Genomic DNA, 20,610 nt, shown 5'->3' on the forward strand with positions numbered 1-20,610 from the left:
AGGTTTGGTGATCCAAATTACAGAAAACAACCCTTACCCAGAAACCCCCAGTTCCCAAGCATTTCGGATAACTAATCACCTACATGTAATTTAAAGACCATACAATATAAAGAATGGGGTGGTATTATTAAAAATGTATTAAGCCCATGAGGAGACATTGAGGCTGATTTACACACATCGGGGCTAAATTTCATTAGTGCTTTTAAATCAGAAATGATTTTTGACTAGTTCGTACTTAGAGAAAATGTTTTTCAATAGGTAAATCACATGTGATTTTAACTGAACTCCTTGGATTATTTATACTCTGCCGTTGGGTTGTACATAGAAAAAAATAACTGCGGCAAACCTGGCATGTAAAATTACACACACCATGATTGTCTTACACAGCTTTTTACACCGTATGACTTTTGTTTTACATAGCATAATAAATATGCCCCTACCTGTAGGGAAATTAAATAGTGTGAGTGGTAAAATGCCTCCACTATAATCAGAGGATCCCTGGCATATAAATGGGAGGAACTGTTTCCTAGGAATTCCCCTGTAAAGGATGAAGGACGTAGTCAAGAGACCTTGTTAACATGAGCCCTGAAATACGGCCTCAGGAGGACCCCTAATTGGGCAATGGGGCTGCTGCCTCAGGGCTTCCCATCCGGCAACTCCACTTGTGCATGTGCATTAGCGCACGTTAGCATGCGTCAGTGCTCGCACTACTTTTTTGCCATGACCGGTTGGTTGCGGCAAGAAGAAAACCACGGTGTGGATCCGGACCGGCGGGGCCCACTGGGTTTTTTCTAAGTGTCCCGCCGGTCCAGTCTGACCCTGAGTAACCCTTATTCTCTCAATGGATTATAGATTATTATCAATTCCATATTAATTTCACTGGTGTTTCTTGCCTAATGTGGCACTGCTCCACAAGTTACCAGCGGCAGCAAAAAAGCTACTCCTGGTAATTTTAAGAGATTAATTTATGTACAATAAATGGTAAATTCAGCAATTGTGTTCAGCAAATGCTCTAAAGGAGACAAGGGGCTTTCCAAATTATTTGCCTACAATAATGTATACTATAAGTTTTTTTTTGTGGATTTCTATAAAGGATTCCCCCCCCCCCGAACTGAAAGAGAAAAACAAAAAAATTGGCAGGCATTTAAAGGAGACCTATCACCTTAAGAAATATTTCCAAATCCTTTTTATGATGTTAGTCAAGCAAAATAAACTTCACTTACACAATAAAAGTTACTTAAATCTTGGTTTTTTTTAGTCTTGGGATTCACAACCAGGCACCATTTTGGGGACACTTATTAAAGGGGTGGTTCTCCTTAAAATTAACTTTTAGTATTTTATAGAATGGTTGATTCTAAGGAAATTTTTAACTGATCTTCAGTATTTCTTTTTTTTATAGCTTTTGAATTATTTGCCTTCTGTAAGGCTACAAATTTATTGTTATTGCTACTTTTTATTACTCATTTTTCTATTTAGGCCTCTCCTATTCATATTCCAGTCTCTTATTCAAATCAATGCATGGTTGCTATGGTAATATGGCCCTAGCAACCAGATGGCTGGAATTGAAAACTGGAGAGTTGTTGATTAAAAAGCTAAATAACTCAAAAACAACAAATAATAAAAAAAGAAAACCAATTGCTAATTGTCTCATAATATCACTCTTTACATCATATTAAAAGTTAATGTAAATGTGAACAACCCCTTAAAGGCAAGCCTTCGACCAAGTCAAAACCTTGTTTATGCTCCAGAATGGGGCACCTGATGCTCACGCCCATGCACTGACTACACATATAGATGGTGAGAAGTGAGGGGAATGTGGGAAGTGCAGTGATATCTATGGTATGCAGAATGGAAAGTGAAAGTAATTGCTTGCTCCTCCTCCTAAGGCATAGAGGAGTGGCAGGCAATATATGATTGACAGCTGAGACTTTTAAATGAGTTTAGAACAGTTATGGGTCTTTTAATGAGAAAAATAATTTTGGTTTTATGTTTAATTTGACAAGGACTTTTATTGGACAGCTTTTTATGTCTGGGTGACAGGTTTCCTTTAATGCAAATAAAATATAAAACAGGTCTGGCACTGCAAGGGTTACAATAAAGCCTGTAAGTCTTCAGTCTTCCTAGTGATATGCTGGTTTGTAATTAGTTCATAGGTGCACTGCATGGCTGCACAGCAACCAGCTCAGCTGAGCTAATACATTGTGTGTCAGTTTTAGGGCTATAGCCAATGGGATATTTAGTTGCACTCTAGCAAGGATGAGGACCCATCTAGAAATACCTTTGAACTGGTGTCAGCTTGACTCTCCGGTGATAAAACACATTTCAAGCATCAGACATTGCCTTCTACTACATTATCTGGCAATTCAAATGTTTTACTGAAGGAGATTCACACACACATTGGATTTTGATGCCGAAATGCTACGCATTTTAATGCTGAAACCAGCAGTATATGTGCTGATGCGCTGATCCTGTGCCCTCACACGTTTAGGAAGAGGAAGGCAGTGGATTGAATATTTTTCATTTGATTAAATGAGGAAAAAACAACTCATCTGACCTTAGCCTCAGTGCGGGTGAAAATATGTCCCAGCTGCCATCAACAAAGCTTTCCATTTTCAATAAATAACCTATAACCTGAAATTCAACTCTGTGGGTGAATACCAGGTTATAGTTTCTTTATTGAATTATATATATATATATATTATATATATATATATATATATATATATATATATATATATATATATATATATATATATATATATATATATATATATATATATATATATATATATATACATATATACACAGTGTCGGACTGGCCCACCTGGATACCAGGAAAACTCCCGGTGGGCCAAGGTGTCTGTGGGCCCTTGTGCTGCTAAAAATTTGGCCTATTTCATGGCCATTCCCTATTTCTTTGAGAACAAAGAGGCTAAATAGATGGAATAATAGATTATAGTATGTAAAGAATAGAGACTAGGAGAACAGAGGTTGAGTAAGGAGAAGAAGAATAATAGTACTGAGAGTGGGCCCCTAATCTATGTTTTTTTGGTGGGCCCCTGGTCTAAGGTGTTTGGGTGGGCCCCTGGTGTCCCAGTCCGACACTGTATATATATAGATAGATAAATATATACTATATATTATATAGTTATTTATTTGATTTTATATTTACCAAATATAAAATCAAAACAAATGAGGTGGAGCTTTGGTCACTGTTTGTGCTCTCATCATTATAAATAGCAAAAATGTGGGAAATAGCAACCATGGATCAGGGCCAGAACTAGGGGGAAGCAGAAGAGTTATGTGCCTAGGGTACAATGGTGGGCGCTAGTCACTTACCTCTTCTGCCTTCTTTGTTCTACCCATTCTGTAACTTTGGCTGAGGGAGCAGGGGAATTTAGTGGAGCTCCATGGCGATGAGTGGGGAGAGGGAGGCGATTGAGAGCAGGGAGTTTGCCTCATGTACCTAAATTGTTTGTGCTGCCAAAGCTGCCATAGAGTGGTTAGTCTGTAGCTAGTATCTGAACAGCACTTACCCAAGAAGCCTTTTAAAACCAGAATAATTTAAATAGACGAGGGGCCTTTAACTTTACTCTAGGATGGAAGTGCTTGAGCACCAAAGGGAGCAAATGTGCGTCCCTTAATACACATTTAAGGAACACTTGTACACTTGTAAATTGCTCTGCATCTGCATCTTGTGTCAACTCAAAAATCCAGGGCTCAAAGCAGTGCGCAGTGTCAACAGAAAATAGAAAGGGACAGAATTTTACTGCTTTTAATGGCAATTAAATGTACCCATAAGTACTGAAAATTTGGATTCAGTGTATACTGGAAGATTTCTTATTGTATTTTCTTTCATCATGCAAAAATGAAATCATTTTGCTGCATATACCCTTTAACCAGGAGCTGCTAATATTAATGAATGCGCTTACTGGGGATGGGGGAAAAACCCATCAAACGGCAGCTGCAATAATTTATTGTATAGCTTACCTAAAGCAAAAATGCACAGTTTTATCATAGGTATATATTTATAAGTGCAACATTATGAACATTACATGAAAGTAATAAACATTTTGGATAATTATGTTCATACTGAAAATTTCATTGCTATACAATCAATTACAAATTTGTTACTGATTCGTTTCTTCTGATGACATGGGTGTATTTAAATTGTCCAGTACTCCAGAATCTGTAAAATAGGAATTAAATATATTAACATTAGGTGTATGGTAACAGAAGCCGGTCCCTTCAAGTAAGGACCTTAGTTGCCTTTTGTACTTTTATAGTTATTTCTTCTAAACATTTTTTTGTTCTAAAAGCTGATTCAGACATATTGCTGACATGCACAAGAATAGAAGTGGATAGCACACTCACACTGTATATGAAAAAAATTAAGGTTTTATTGAATACAAAATTTCATAATAAGCCTTACGTGTTTCGACCGTCAAGTCTTCATCAAGGGAAAAAATATGCCAACCATTTGCCATAGTGCACTAACTGAAGTCGCTATTTAGCATCTCTATAACTGGCTATGGCAGACTAGAGTTTTGATCAAACTACTGGGTCTCATCTCATTTACATGTATGGAAAATGCTGTAAGTAGCACTACATTTGTTATTGTCACCCAATAAAATGGCAGTAAAGTCATGTCATTTTTATTCTGCATTCCTTATTGTAAAGACTACTGTTTGTTATAAAGTAATGTAAAGCACTATGTTATTCACTGGTGCCATATGAATATTTTACTGATCTCTCAGTCTTCTTCTCTTTTATCCCCTGACACATGTGTTCCCTCTAATGGACACCGGATGGCAATGTAACATTTAAATCAATGTGTCAAGATCAGAAACTCTTCTGTTACAGAAATATGAAATTACATTTATTTGCGTTATCCCGCACAGCAGCCAAATGATTTAAGGCAAACCTGAGGACACTTCAAGCATATCACTGGGATACTGAATTTAACAAATAGACTGTATGCCCAGACCAAACGGGATACATTTGGTTCCGTTACATGGCACAGACAGTGCAGACTCTTCTTCCTGCTTCCATGATAAACAGCCATACACATAGCATAAACTGTACAAAATGTGTTTGGTTCAATGGTATTGGGAAATGTATGTCTAATCCTGAACCTTGTTCCAGGTAGTCACTAGGGGTGGGCAAATTGCTAGGGTTGCCACCTGTCTAGTTTTGAACTAGAGAGCCGAGTTCCAGTGTTGTTTTTAGGGTTTATAAAGCCAGAACAGAATTCCATCCAATAATAATAGCCCCATGACAATAGAAATGGCCTGCCCCTGAACATCACTGACCCATCCCCTGACATCACTGTTCCTCAACCAACATCACCAGCCTGCCCCCAAACATCGTCATCATTTTCTGCTTTTTTGCTGCCAGTGAAGGTGGCAAACATAGAAATGAACCCCTATAGTGGGTTGTGGGTGGGCGGCAGGCCTTCCCATTCCTTACTGGAGATGTTTCCACGGTCGGAATGGGGGTCCAGGGCTGACCGCAGCTGTCACCTCAGGGGACCCCCAGGCAGTATTCGAGTTTGCAACTCTCATAGGTGACTGTAGTTCAAATGTATTTAGAATTAATATCTACAACTCTTTGAAGGGGCAGATGTGCATGTATCCCTTGCATGTATCACTTGCACAGCACACCATCCAAAGTCTGAAACATAGTTTGCAGCACAAGCTCACATCAGAAAAGTGGTTTATTTGTGTGTTTTGTTGGGCATAGGGCTCCAAGCCATGTATGCCAATTTTCCTAGCCCCTTTTCAAGCCATCAGGTGACTCTTATGACAATCAAAACCCCTACCATAGGCCTAAATCTTACACAACTCTGCTCTATTTATGAACTCTCATACTTTGATAAATACACTTCTAAAAATCACATAAGATTGAATAGAAAGTGGCAAACTCTAATCTTACATTTTTATAAATCTGCCGCTGTGTGTTTACCATGAGGAATACTCACATTTATAGCCTCCTCCCAATAAGCAAAGGCTCTTTGCTATACAATGTGGCCTAGTGGTTGGTGGCTAATGAAACTATCACTGTACATGTAACAAATGTCAAAAAAAGGAAAATGTACTAATTGACCAGTAAACAGAGAAAAAAATAGTCCTGATATAATTGAACTTGTTCTCACCTTTCAGATGTAGGTAAGTCAGAAACTCAATCAATGTGCGGATAACATTTTCATCAGTCAGGGTTCTTATAAAGTTGCCTAGGGATCACAGAAATAAGCAGTGTTAGTCTTTATATCACTTGCTTTGTATTGGTCTGCAGTAATACCTCAGGAAAAATATAGAGAAGTAGAAGAAACAGATGGAATAACTTGTAGGCAAAAGATCCCTAAAATAAGCATTAAATAACTAGGGTTGCCCCCTTTCACCTACAGGTGGAGGTACCAATTGATGTGATGTCAGGGGGGCAGAAAATGGGCAGGCCTGTGATGTCACAGGGTGGGAAATGGGTGGATCTGTGGTGTCAAATGGTGGGAATGGGTGGATAGCAGTAGCATGTAAGTTTTGGGAGAGGGGATAGAGGGTTTAAAAGGCAGGGTTTGGTGCTGAAACACTTTAGGGAGAGCAGGAAAGGATGGCCAATTACAAATTTATCAGCAACTAAATTTCTGGTATTTAGCTGCTCTACCTAATGTTTTACCAGCTAGAGACTCTGGCAACTCTATTAATAAGTATGATATAATTTGTAAAAATATATATAGTAAATATATACCACATACATAAAGTTATACACTTGCATTAAAAAAACTATTAGAAACTATCTAGGACTGGGCCAAGTCATTGGTGCACCCAAGGCACAGCACTCTCACCTACACGTCAATACGCACTTACTCTCATGGTAACACGAGGCAGGAGGGGGAGGCAGAAGTTCTGTGTGGCCAAACTCTTCAGGAACCAGGGGCAGCCAGGGAGCCACTTGCTTGGCGCACCTTTACTTTTGTGCTCTAGGCACATGACTCTTCTGCCTACCCCTAGTTCCAGCCCTGTACATAATCTCCTTAGGTAACCACAAAAGGTTCAAAACAGACATTCTGCATTTTCAGCTTAGCACAGCTGCAGTCTTAAGTGAAGCATTTATATTTAAACACCAATAATATATTGTTTCAGACAGTTCCCTTACACTCATTTAAAATGAACCTGTGATCTTGCAAAAATGACATCAAAGCTATTTGAGCATGTAATGGAGTGTAGCTGGGTTCCACTCCTGCTTTGTTTAGCCATAAATACATCAGCTGGTGGGCAATGGACATGGCACCGCTAAACCAATAAAAAGAATTGTAAGAACAAGCAAATAAAAAAGAAAATGCTCTGTGGCTACAGAGAAGCTCAAGGTCAGTGGTTAGATTCCCATAGGGAGAATTAACCTGACTAATTTAGAAATACTGTCCTTTTCCATGTTAGTTGTTGATCCCATGTCTGCTGGTTGAAGTCTTCATCAAGTCCGGTTTCCTATTTTGAGTGATCGCTTTTGGTACAATAATATCAGCGTATGAGCATTGTGTGGGCAAATTCATTGACAAACATAGGAAGTCATTTATTAAATACAGAGCAGGGGGCAAAGAACAAAAACTGGTGCAAACCACCATATTTATTGCACTTTGCACATAGAAGAATTGTCATAAAACAGCATTCTACATACCACCTGCTTTATAGCAAGAGATAAGTACAAGGCTCCCTTGCACACACCAATACAGTGCTCTATGAGCGAGCAGTAAAAGGCATGTTTATGCTGCTCCTTAGTGCTTTTGCACATTTGTTAAACATGGTACAACATGCACCATCACACATGTCAGTGGAAAAAAGTAGAATGATTATATATATCAAAGCAGTGTCATGGTGGGTCACGATAAGCCAGCTGAGCCAATGCTTAATAAAGTTTGCTTCATCTGTATCCATGGAAAGGGGAGAATTGAGGCTGCAGCAGCAAGGCAGGAGTACATAAATACAATAGCTGTGAGAGACACAATAAAATAATAGCGTATGTGGGGGAAAGTTTTATCTACTATATTTTTAAATCTTAAATACTATAATTATCAACTGAATTTGACACGTGAGATTCTTGACTCTCTGTATAAGGTGAACTGCCACTATCATTTTTCCATTATTATCAAAGGAGAAAGTGATGCCTATCAGAACCCATTATTCAACCCCTATTTTAATAAACATAAAGATGTTTCTCAGTGTGTGTAGAATCATCTCACCTGACTTTGTGTCCTCTTCTGTAAGCAGATCCCGCTTTCCAGCTCCATGCTTGTCACTGAAAGATCTATGATTATCTACTGCATCTGGGGAGCAAATTGATAACGCACATTCAATTCATTTGTTTTTTTTCTGAGGCAATGTTTCAGTTTTATTGCAGGTTATTACAGTCTAACATTTGCCTGTTTCATACCAAGTCACTTTATGATGTTGGAGAAACATATTTGTACCTACTAAAAAAAATGCAAGTTAGCTGTGAAAGTCAGAAGGGTACATATATGGCAGCGCTGCCATGTGCCAGTTACACTACACTCTTACACTAAACAGATTATACTGTTTAATTCATGCAATGCCCAGTGGAATAATTAGTCCCAGAGCCAAATCTTGGCCTCCTGATCTGACTTATTATTAATGGGCACATCATTCAGTGCCATCTGAAGTCCTGGGCTCCTGGCAGAGGGGATATATCTCTTGAGCTATAGCAGACCCCACAGCTTGGGACCCCCAGTGACTGTACAGTAGAGTACAGTAGAGTCTGCTTCCTATACAGTTTTGCCCTGAAGTTTCTATTCTCCTTACTTCCATCCACAGTCCTCCTTTACTATTATCAATGTCGGAGTGGCCCATTAGATTACCAGGAAAACTCTCAGTGAGCCCTATTCCTAACCATTTGGCCTATTTCATGGCATTACTTATTTTTGTATGGCAACAAAGGGAATAAATAGATGAAAGGATAGAGTATAATATGTAAACAAAAGAGACTAGGAAAATAAAGTGCCCGGGTGATGAGAGGAGTAAAAATAGTTTGGAGAGTGGGCCTGGGGGCTAATGTTTTCTGGTGGGCCCCTGGCAGGGCATAACTATAGAGGAAGCAGGCCCTGTGGCTGCAGGGGGACCCAGGAAGTATAGGGGCCCATGAGACCCTAATTTATATACAGTTTTAATAAATATTGGTAAAACCTCTAAACAATTTGGGGGCCTGAAAAATAATTTGCTGTGGGGCCCAGTAATATCTAGTTACTCCACTGGCCCCTGGTACCCCTGATTATCCACTGATCTCCTTATAGAAATCTGGCAGGGCCATGTCCTAGTGACACATGGGACACAGTCTAATGTCACTGGGGTATGGCATGTTAACGATGACTGATGAGTAATGAAAAACTATAGTTATATCATTAGTAGCAATAGCCAGGGGTATAACTACAGATTAAGCAGACCCTGTGGCTGCAGGAGGGCCCAGAAGGTATAGGGCCCCAGGAGGCCCTCATTCTTATACAATTCTAATAAATATTGGTAAAACTGTTCAACCTCTAGACATTTTGTTGAAAAATAGTTTTCTGTGAAGACCAGTTATATCTTGTTATGCTACTGGCAATACCCCTTCTCGTTAACCTGTATATGTACATCCTAAATGTTGACTAGCATATGTATTCCAATGCACTAAGCACAAGCATTATAGTATTTAACACAAGCCTTTTAAAGATACAATATACACTAGTGTTCAATGGGACTTTAGTTTATAAGATGGTGGCGAATATTCTTTCTGTGTATTATTTTAGATAAAAAGCAACTATCACCAATATTCAGAAATGGTACAGAATTTTCAATTGATTATATTAAGAAAGTCCCACATGAGATGAGGTTCTTATTTAATTTTCATTTTGGCGATTGCCCGTCACAGTATCTACAGGTTTTGTTAATTTTTTGCAAAGAACAATAAAACGGAAAGTACTTTCCCAGCTTTCTTGTGGGAAAAGGAGAAGGCAGATAATCAAATTAACAGTCATGATTAAACCCCCCTCTGTAATGAATTCCTCTTGATCTCTTAGCCTAAGTCATAGTGGACAGCTGGGAAAAGACAAGGATCTTCCATACTCCTCTTAATTTCGATTAAAAGGGATACTGTCATCACATAAATACCCACATCTGTAATGATATAATGTATTCCTTTACATGAGCCTCAATTACTCTCATTTGGCAAAATTATCTCTGTGCAATTACATAAAGCAACCAGACAGCAATTACCTGATCAGTCTTCCCCAAGTATAATATGCTGAGGAGTACTGCACTGAGACAATTCTGTCCAATGGAGTTATTTGCCTTTACTTGAGATTTTAGTATTTTATAGAAAGTCCTATTCCTTTCTCTCCTGCCTATTTACAGCTCTAAAAATAGGGGTAACTGAACCCAACATTTAAAAATAAAAAACTGATCTACATGGCTACCTTATCAGAATTTTTTTAAATAGGTTTATTATCAGCAATACCATTGTAGGTTGCAATATCTTAAAATATATAAATGTGATGTTTAAATGCCTCAGCTAGACTAACCTACTTACATTCCCCTGGTGATTCTTCTCTCCCCATTGGAATATCCTTAATCAGTGAAATCTGCTCAATTCGACCTGAAACAAAGCACGAGCTCTATTAGCCAGTCTAACCAAACTGGCAAATGGCAATGCTCTGTTTAGATAAGAGCAATTTAGGAAATCTAAATGACACTTAGGGGTTTATTTATCATAGGTCAAGTGATTAACAGGGGAATGTAATAAAAGTCGCAAAGAGCAAAACAATTCGCACCAATAAGACTAAAAATCCACATCTCGCAATGTAATATTGTTCCTTAAACTGTTACTGCATTGCGAATTTTAATTGAGCATTGCGAATTTTAATTGCGCATTGCGAATTTTAATTGCGCACTCATAAGAAGTGCTTGAAGGTGTCGTAATCTTTTGGAGCAAACATAACGACTTTTTCAGTAAGAAGTTTTATTACATTGACTGCGCATTGGCGCAAACTATAAAATTCGCAAACGGTCTTTCACTGTCGGAAGTGGTCGCTAAACAGTTTCCGGGCTCGCAAAAGCTATATTAAATTCGCACAAAGCAAAATTTGTTCGCGCAAAGGCATAACTTTTCGCATTGCGAATAGTTTTTCCATTAGCGACTTTTATTACATTCCCCCATAAGAGTTTTTCATGCCTTGAATGAATTTGAATGAACTCAAACCTCGAATGGTGTCTTATTTAAGAAAAAACTTTGAATGGGAAAAACCAGATTCTGCAAGGTCGAATCCCGAAACACGGAAACTGGAATTAATCCAATTTTCCAAGGGAAGAAACTCAAATCGCTCAAATCATTAGAGTTTTCAGGCAAACCCCTCTGAAAAAAAATCGAACATCATGCAACATCTTCAAATGGTTCAAGGGACCTCTGCCATTGACTCCTACATGATCTTGACAGGTTTAGATGGTGTATTTTAAGATTCAAGCTATTTCTGGGCCAGGATATAAAAAATTTTGAGAAAAAAAAATCGAACCTTAAAAAATCTGACCTTTAAAGTGACAGTATACCCTATTGTGTAACATTGGCGCAATGAGTAGGGTTTGTGCCGAACAGACTTTTTGTTAATTGTTTTGATCACAAAAAAAAATCTATGTTTTTTGTTATTCCTTGAGCTAAAGTCAGGGCTATTGAAGCTACTCCTTGTTGGAACCCTAAATTATTTACTGTATATATATATAGTCCGGACTGAGAATTAAAATAGGCTCTGGCATTTCAGGTCCTCAGAAGCCCAATCAGCCCACACAGAGGCTCAAAAAGCTCCCACCAGCCCACTAAATACTGACTTTCTATGGGACCTTATAGCAGCCCCTCTGGCATTTGCCAGAACCCACAGATTGCCAGTCCGGGCACACCAGCATATCGGACAGCACACACACACACACAAATGTAATTTTGTTCATGAGTTTCTGGGCCAGAGGAACTTACATTCTAATTTCACTTACACATATACACTAAAGCACAGACACAGGCTGAGCCAATCTAAGCTTAGTGTTTCTTTGCTATTAGTTACCAAGCAAAATAAAATTCATCCCAATAAATTTCCTGGTGACACAAATACATCTCCTGTAGTTTAGGAGAAAACTGTGACTTTCACATTGAAACATACAGTGGAGTATTTAGGTTTTAAGCACTTACGTGGCCCTAGAAGGTATCCTGCACTGTTGAGCGTCCAGCCGCGTTTTTCTTTTCCCTGTTAAACATGAAAGTGAAATCTTAAAACAAATACTTTGGTATTATGCTACACATATAGTAAAAAGGAACAAATAAAAAATATATAATGTTTGTATCATACGTTATAATATAAACCGCTGTATGTTCTAGGCACACAAAGAAAATGCATAAATATTTAATTGCACAGAAAAGTCCATTCACACTTCCAATAGACATTGGACTCTTCGTAAGTACCCTTACACATGGGTGTTTCTAATTGTTTTCTCATGCAGTGGTTTTTTTGTTGTTTCGCCACACAGGAACATAGGAGCTACCCTGTTCTTCTGTATGTGAACTGTACCTATAGGAGTTCACCGAAATGCAGAATGCTTATGAAACACAACATGCAGAGTTTAATCTGTGTTGCACATGTTAGTGTGCTCCTGTCAGTACAGGTATGAGGCTTGTTATCCAGAATGCTCGGGACCTTGAGCTTTCCAGATCTTTCTGTGATTTGGATCTTCATACCTTAAGTCTACTAGAAAATCATTTAAACATTTAATAAACCCAATAGGCTGGTTTTGCCTCCAGTAAGGATTAATTATATCTTAGTTTGGATCAAGTACAAGGAACTGTTTAATTATTACAGAGAAAAAAATTGAATGGAGTCTATGGTAGATGGAGTTCCTGTAATCCAGAGCTTTTTGGATAACGGGTTTCTGATAACGGATCCCATACCTGTACAGTCCTCATGTGTTTGTGTGGGACAGAACACACAAATAAGCCACTGCATGAGATAACAATTCTAAATTATATTTTGTTTAAAGAGGAGGGCATTTTTAGTAGCTTAATGACTTAATGGAAAAAATGTCGTGGAGACCTATGAATTTTAGTGGTTTTAGAGGTTTTTGAAACCACGACTGAACTCACTTTCTCTAAAACCACTAATGTCATGAAATTTATTAAAAGATCTTAATAAAAAAAGAGGGTTTTTTTTTACATTTAGTAAATAACACATTAAAAAAAAATAGGAAAACCACAAATTCATGAAAAAATTCAGGAGACTTTGGAAAACCAAAGCAACGATTTACATTCTTGCCGATGGGAAGGCATTTTTCGGGGAGATTAGTTTCCCGCCGGTGACTGCATCCTAAAAAAATCATTAGTAAATCAGACCCATAGTGGCTTTAGCATATTGATTATGGGTTGAGTGCAGAGGACCTCTTGTCTTTGTCTGATTGGATTTTATGGTCAAAACCTCATTTAACCCCTACCTAATGTTTTAACGTTTAGTGGTGAGCACAACTTTCCCCTTTTTTCCCTTGCTAAATACATGTATGTAAAGCCCTTAGGGGCCATAAAATGTTGCAAAAGGTGTCTTATATGTACACATATATGAACTTGTATATTTGTCAGATTCTAACCATCATGGACCATTAGTCCTACTGAGCCTCATGGTCTTTTGCCTCTCTTTTTTATACCAATGTTTTTAGCAGCTCTCCAGTCAGCTAAACTGCAGTGTACAAATAAGGGATTGCACATCCAGTAACTTCCTCCAACTGCTTGTCTGTAGCCTTATTGCATACAGGCAAACTGATCATTAGTTAATACTTCTGTGTGTGACCAGCTTTAATTTCAAAGGCAGGGCACAATAATAAGGATAGCAGACCTAGCAGCTATTTGGGAGCCCAGAATTATCAGTCACCTTATGTAGGTCCTCGCTTATGCAAGTTTTAAGGATGAGAACTCATTCAAAAGATTTTGCTGTGGGCCCATTAACTTTAAGTGACATGCTTATCAAATGGGGCTTTGGGATTTTTGGGGGCTATAGTATAAATATCTGAAATAAACTCCCATGAGTTAAGCTACACCATACTCAAGAGGAAGAAATACAGTGAGAAGACAGAGGAAAATGCATACAGCACATCACAAGTTGGACTTACTGTTAAAACTAGTCCGAATGTCTGTGAGATTGTAGCACACAGGACTAGAGATACCAGTAGCAGACAGTTGCACTTGTGCATCTGAAAAAAAAATATTAAGATCATTTATTCAATTTGACATATTCTATTAAAAAACATACTTTACTGTTAAGTATATCAAGAAAAAAAAATGAAGCAAGATGGAGTAAAGCCCTTGGTATCACTAGATGATAAGAACAGGGATAAAGCATATATTATAAACTGTTATTTTTCATCTGTTTATAGAAAAGGGAAACCCTTTAATGAAGGTTTCCTTTTCAAAAGAACAATAACACAAATAAATAAATGTGTATTAAAGTAGTTTAAATATAATGTACTGTTGGCCTGCACTGGTAACTGGTGTGTTTGCTTCAGAAACACTACTATAGTTATTTAGTAGTATATAAATAAGCTGCTCTGTTGCCTTGGGGGACAGCCATTCAAAGGAGAAAACGCTCAGGTTATACCGGTATATAGGAGATAATGAATAAGCTCCGTGGCTGTTTGATTGAGGAAATTGAAGAAATTGGTGAAATTGATAATGTGGTTCCATTATTCAAAAAAAAGATTTCATTCTCATCCTAAAAACTATAGGCCTCTTAGTTTAGTAGGATAGTAGGAAAGCTTTTGGAAGGGGTAATAAGGGAAAAGATACTTGGATAAATTGCAAATGACAATCCAGATAAATGTGTGCCTTGCCTTCTATAAGGAGGTAAGCAGAAACCTGGACATTGGGATGAAATTGGATGTGATCTACTTAAAGGGGAACGTAAGCTTAATTATAGAAGCAGGGCATAAATATTGTACATTATATTTTGGGCTTTTGTACCAGCCCAAGGCAACCACGTCCCTTTAGCAGTAAAGATCTGTGCCTCCAAAGATGCCCCTATAGCTCCCCATCTTCTTTTTTGCTGATTCACTCACATGCCCTGTGCTGCTGTAACATCTATTTATATAACCAGCACATAACCACATTTTTTGGCTTGATGATTTGAGATGACCCCTAAGCTTAGCATTTAAACAGCTACTCAAAGCTCACTGAGAATGTGCGTGTCACAGACACTCCTAGCAAAATACAAGATGGAAAACTCCTATGGCAAATTTGAACACCCGAGTCATTACTACTACAGTCATGCTGAACCTTTAGTCTGTTTCAATAAGTTCAGTATATAAAATATGACATTTTTACCCGTATTCAGTTTTAGGGTTTAGTTCTCATTTAAAGCATATGATACAGTACCACACAGATGGTTGCTAACTAAGATAAGGAATATTTTAAGTTCCATGCCAGCAAAGCATCTCTAGGCTGTGTCATTCCCTGGTAAGGCCTTATGAAGTCCTTATGAAGTTTATTAATAAACTTGAAAGAGTGCAGAGATATGCAACTAAACCATTAATTTCCAAGTCTACAGTATTCTTAAGGTCTACAGTTTGTTCTTTATATTTATGTAGATAAACAGATACTAGATAGATAGATAGATAGATAGATACTAGATAGTTAAAAATATATTATACTGTATATATTAAAAAGCTATTCAGACTCTTGCTAGTTTGGAACCATTTAGAAGAGGGGGATAGTTTTGAACCATTGTTCACATGGCTTGAGAAAGAGAGTCTTTTCAGACTCTAAACATTGCAATAAATGTGTACAGTACGTGAATGGTGATGTATTTTTTTTGCACTATTTAATATAATCTTTTGCAATAGAGGCGGGTGCTGTCAATCATTTTGCTATGAACTAAGCTGGCTGAATATACTGTAATAATGTACAAAAAAATCTATTTTCAATTACAAGTGGATTATTTATACGCACATATAAGTGCTATGTACAGGTATCTGGAAACGTGTTATCCAGAAAGCTCTGAATTACGGGATAGTCATTTCCCATGTACTCCCTTTTAATCAAGTAATAAAAATGTTTAAAAATGATTTCCTTTTACTCTGTAATAATAAAACAGTGCCTTATACTTAATCCAAACTAAGATATAATTAAACCTTATGGGAGGAAACATAATCCTATTGTGCTTATTTAATGCTGAAATGATTTTTTTAGCAGACATAAGGAATGGAGAGCCAAATTATGGCCCAATTCCTGACCATTCTAGATAACAGGTCCATACCTGTAGTGTGCAGGGTGTTTATCTTGCTTTGAGTATAGGAATGTCTATATATATATATATATATATATATATATATATATATATATATATATATATATATATATATATATATATATATATATATATATATATATATATATATATATATATATATATATATATATAAAATAAAAAGTGTGACATGACCCATAGGAAACTCTCCAGATTTACCATAATCTAATCACAAACAACACCCAAAGTTTATTATCTTTTAAAGGAACTGGACAACTGTTATCTATGAATTAGAGCAGATAGTAGGATTGAAAAAAATGTTGTAGGAGAAAAGAGAAGAATGAAAAAAAGGGAGAAAGAATTATAGTGATGGGAAGAAAAAGAAAAAAAACAAAAAGGCAGAATGAAGATGAAGGTGAACAAAAAATGGTTAGATGAGAAAGACTGATGGCTGAACATTTAATAAAATATAATGATTGGACAATCACTTGAATCTAAATGATCCTCTCCATACTCCATATTTATATATTGTATAACCTAAGTCATATAAATGATTATGATTATGAGTTCTTATCAAAACATCCCTTTTTCATGGCCTGGCTCTTCTTATTATCCTTATTAAATTAGCACCAGCTCATGCAAAGAATTTCCTGAACTTGGTTTATTTAATAAAATAATACATTTTAAGTATTGCTTATGTTATTACTGTTCAGAACAGCTAGGTGGACATTTTATATGGAACAAAATGTAACATTATTGTCCGATAAAATATTTCTTGTTCAATGAATGTAAATTGGACAATTTTATTGCAAATCCAAATGGTATTTTTATAATTCCTTCAATGTTCTAAGTGTAAAATTCTTAACTTTTATTGGCTCAAAACTGCTCTTGGACAATGAGGCACCAAATAAAAGAACATCCCATCCCCAAAATGTCAGGGACCAAAGACACCAGGAAGGGAGAAAGGGATCAAGTAACCCCCACGTTCTGCACCACAGAGATAATGACAAAAGCTTATGCCATTGATCTTTTAAACCTTATTTGCTAAATATCAGCCATTAGGTAGAAGTGATGTATGGTATCTGATTATCTGGCATTCTAGGGAAATGAATATAAAGCAACTGTACATGCAGGATCATCTGAAAATGATTTGATATATTATGCAGGAGGACACCTGGCATCTGCTATATTGTTTTAAGTCAGGATCAGAGAACAGAAAGGGATAAGAAAATGCTGCTTTGAGCAAGTACATTGAAAATAACTTAAAACACATTGAAAAGTTATGCAAGTATTATATGTTGCATTGTTTGGTCCCCCTGCCCACACCATTAATGTATTTTAAAGATACATTGCTGCTAGTACCAGTAGCTATATTCATAGCGCTAGACTATTAATAAGGGTGTAGATGTGTCAAGTTCAATGTGTAAAGATTTCCTTTTACATAAAGCAGGCAGTATGGCAGTACCTTCATGTAACAATACAAATCGTGTGTAGAAAAAAATATATGCCACTATGATTCATGGATCATTTATAGAAAAATTAAGTGGAAAATCAATGTGAACGCAAGCTCTTCTGCTTTAATTTAACTTTGCTCCTGCCATAGTGACCTTTGTAAATAAATGAACTCTTCAATTAATATTCCTTACAGAACCTGGGTCTAAATTGAACAATACTGTTCAATCAGGCTTTTCCCTACATTTTCTAATTTTTAGTTGGCTGCACAAAACAAATTGATTATAAGTTACCATAGTCCATAAATCAGCCCCCTTTTTCTTCTGTTGAGACCCACATTGTGTTGGGATCATCAGGATGAAATAACATAGTAGAAAACTGAACACAAAAGAATGGTACAAAATAAACAATACTAAAACACAGACGAGTAATGATCTTTAAAATTAAACACTGATCCTTTACAAAAGGGGAGCCTGAGCCTGCTTTTACCAAGAAATTACTGTATATCTATATTTATCTGAATTAGCTAGTACTGACAGTAAATAACTGGGTATTATTGCACAGGAAATATTTTTTTAAAGCAGCAGCCTGATTTATTTTAGTAAAGCTAAAACAAAGGCAAATATTAAAAGAAAGAGATGCAGAAAGTATATGTGTTATAGAAGGAAGGCTGACGGAAGAAAGGAACATTGCTGAAAGAAACTTTAACCAATAAGAACGAAATAATAAAAAAATAAATCTGAACCTTGAGAGGCTTTGATGAGATTTGCTTGTAGTTTCCTCCTTTTCGTTGTGGCAGGAGAGCGCAACAAGTGCTCCCAGGTGACATACAGGAGGAGTAGAACTGCTCAGTGATCCAACACCCTCATACAGCAGAAATATCACTGCATTGCATGACTTGCCAATCTCCCTGGGGTGCTGAGCCTGCCAGGGGTCCTGTATTTATGGTCAGCATCAGGCAGCCATGGACTTGTCCCCCTCTCTCTGGGGGGTGCATGTGAGGGACTCAGACGTCACTGAATCATTTCCACTCCACAAGTCACTGCATTAAGGGAGGGCAGAAATTACAGCAATTCAATTAAAGGTACTTTAAAGCAATGTGAAGGCAAAAGATAGATAACAGCACTGACAATTACCTGTGATTATGGCATAGATGGACACTGTGTACCAATTCTCGGAGTCTCTACCCTCTGCTTCGTCTTTTCTTTGGCAAGATTCTAATAAATGGCATGCGTTGATTCTAATAAATGGGAATATTTTCCAATGTCCCCTTATTGTCATGTAAATCTTTTTATGGGCTATGAAAAAAAGTTAATATGCCACCTCTAAATCATGTTAGGTAAAGGGCACAGAGTTAATTAGAGAGAGATATATATTGCCAAGATCTGGCAGCGTAGTTCATGCAGAGGATTCATCTGGGCATATAAACATTATTACATTCAGAAAGCTAAACATCCATCCGCTTAGCACCCCATAAGTAATATTCAACTTACTCCTTGTATTTATCTTAAATATCAATGTATTTTATTCTCACTTTGATAGTATATAAAGCCCAAATAAACCCAAAATAAAATAACATGACATGCTTAGTTTCAGCTTAGTAAACCCAACATAAATTTCATTGTATAAACTGTCAAAATCTTCCTTTTTCATTCCTAGCTACTTTTTGTGATTATCATTAAAAGTGATAACCTAGTAAGTAGATGGAAGTCATTGATTTTCTTGTACCCAACAGAAATAACAGTTATTAACCAACATTCTGGTCATCCTGCAAATAGCATTTAATTTATTAAACATGACCCTAGAGTAATTCCTTGAAACACAGGATGTGGGTGGCAGTTATGATCATTATGTGCTTTTATGACATCACCATTTTCTTTAAGTAGGAAAATAAAGATGGGAATGGAGCTATACGTTAATTTGGAAACGGATGAGGGTGCAGAGATAATGAGGAGAATTCATGTAACTGTACTCAATGACATATGGTTGCAGAGGAAGAGTAGCTCTTTTATTTCCTTCTTGTGGCTTTTAGAGTATTTTGTTCTTACCATAGTGCCTCACCATTTAATGGAACCAAACATAGCTTAGAAAGTGCCTGTGTTTTATTCAATGCACTCACATAACCAAGACTTTGGTTCCCATAATTCCTTCCATGCCTCTGTTATTTTCCTTTTCTTTTATCAACATGATTGTGGGAATTGGAGTCTTAACCGGCAGTGCCAGACTGGAGACCCCCACCCCAGCCCAGATGTCCCAGCACCCCCAAAGCAAACCAATTTCCCCACCCCAGTACCATGCATGCAGCTAGCCCCACAAGGGCCGGGCCCAACACCTTTTGCCCCAATGTCCCACTGGCCCAGTCTGATATTGGAAACTAATCATGGAAATCAGAGGAGGCACTTGGAAGAAACAGAATCTGCTTTCATTCACAAATACGTTTACAAAATAACATGAAAAACATTTTAATTACTGTATATAGGAAAGTTGTAACCTTTTTTTTAAATTTAAAAACAAGAAGAGGTAGAGCACATGCTTGCAGTATAGCTTCCACAATCATTGACGGTAATTTTAGATACATCATATGGATATTGATATTACACCATTATAGATACATATTGTTTCAGTCTTCTGAATTTCAGTGTTTGTTGTAGCTAAAGAGGGTTGAATGTGTTTTTATAAAAGTAGTAAACTTTCTATTTATTTAAACTTCTGTTCAATGCAAATGCTCAAAGCACACCCCTGACATGACTGTCAGTTTACAATGGGCTTGCAAGTTTTCCTTTATTGGAGGTGTCATACCCCTAAAACTGATTTATATTTGTAGCCGACCTGTGGGTGCAGAAACAGTTTGTGCTGCTTAC

General features: G+C 37.1%; 1 protein-coding gene across 2 annotated transcripts; it reads right to left on the reverse strand.

Moving 5' to 3' along the window:
- Positions 1–4,009: 4,009 nt before the first annotated feature.
- gal.1.L (galanin/GMAP prepropeptide L homeolog) lies at positions 4,010–18,777 on the reverse strand. 2 transcript variants are annotated; one of them, XM_018257160.2, is made up of 7 exons: positions 18,495–18,777; positions 14,169–14,249; positions 12,211–12,265; positions 10,570–10,635; positions 8,234–8,317; positions 6,155–6,232; positions 4,010–4,189 (listed from the first exon to the last, which is right to left on the reverse strand). In XM_018257160.2, the coding sequence occupies exons 1-7, from the start codon at positions 18,576–18,578 to the stop codon at positions 4,131–4,133; spliced, it is 507 nt and encodes a 168-aa protein (XP_018112649.2). In that variant the 5' UTR covers positions 18,579–18,777; the 3' UTR covers positions 4,010–4,130. The 2 variants fall into 2 exon arrangements, with proteins under 2 accessions (XP_018112649.2, XP_041445951.1); XM_041590017.1 differs by lacking the exon at positions 10,570–10,635 and having other exon boundaries at positions 18,495–18,681.
- Between the last annotated feature and the right edge of the window lie 1,833 nt (positions 18,778–20,610).

This window comes from Xenopus laevis, chromosome 4L (genome assembly GCF_017654675.1).
Source record: "Xenopus laevis strain J_2021 chromosome 4L, Xenopus_laevis_v10.1, whole genome shotgun sequence".
Classification (NCBI taxonomy): Eukaryota; Metazoa; Chordata; class Amphibia; order Anura; family Pipidae; genus Xenopus; species Xenopus laevis.

What these genes read in the sequence shown, in the direction of transcription:
- gal.1.L (XM_018257160.2), bottom strand. Translation starts at nt 18,578, where the DNA reads ATGTCACCTGGGAGCACTTGTTGCGCTCTCCTGCCACAACGAAAAGGA. An exon ending in CATTCGGACTAGTTTTAACA is followed by an intron (nt 12,266 to 14,168) that starts GTAAGTCCAACT and finishes CATGTTTAACAG; the next exon opens with GGAAAAGAAAAACGCGGCTG. An exon ending in GACTTACCTACATCTGAAAG is followed by an intron (nt 4,190 to 6,154) that starts GTGAGAACAAGT and finishes CCTATTTTACAG; the next exon opens with ATTCTGGAGTACTGGACAAT.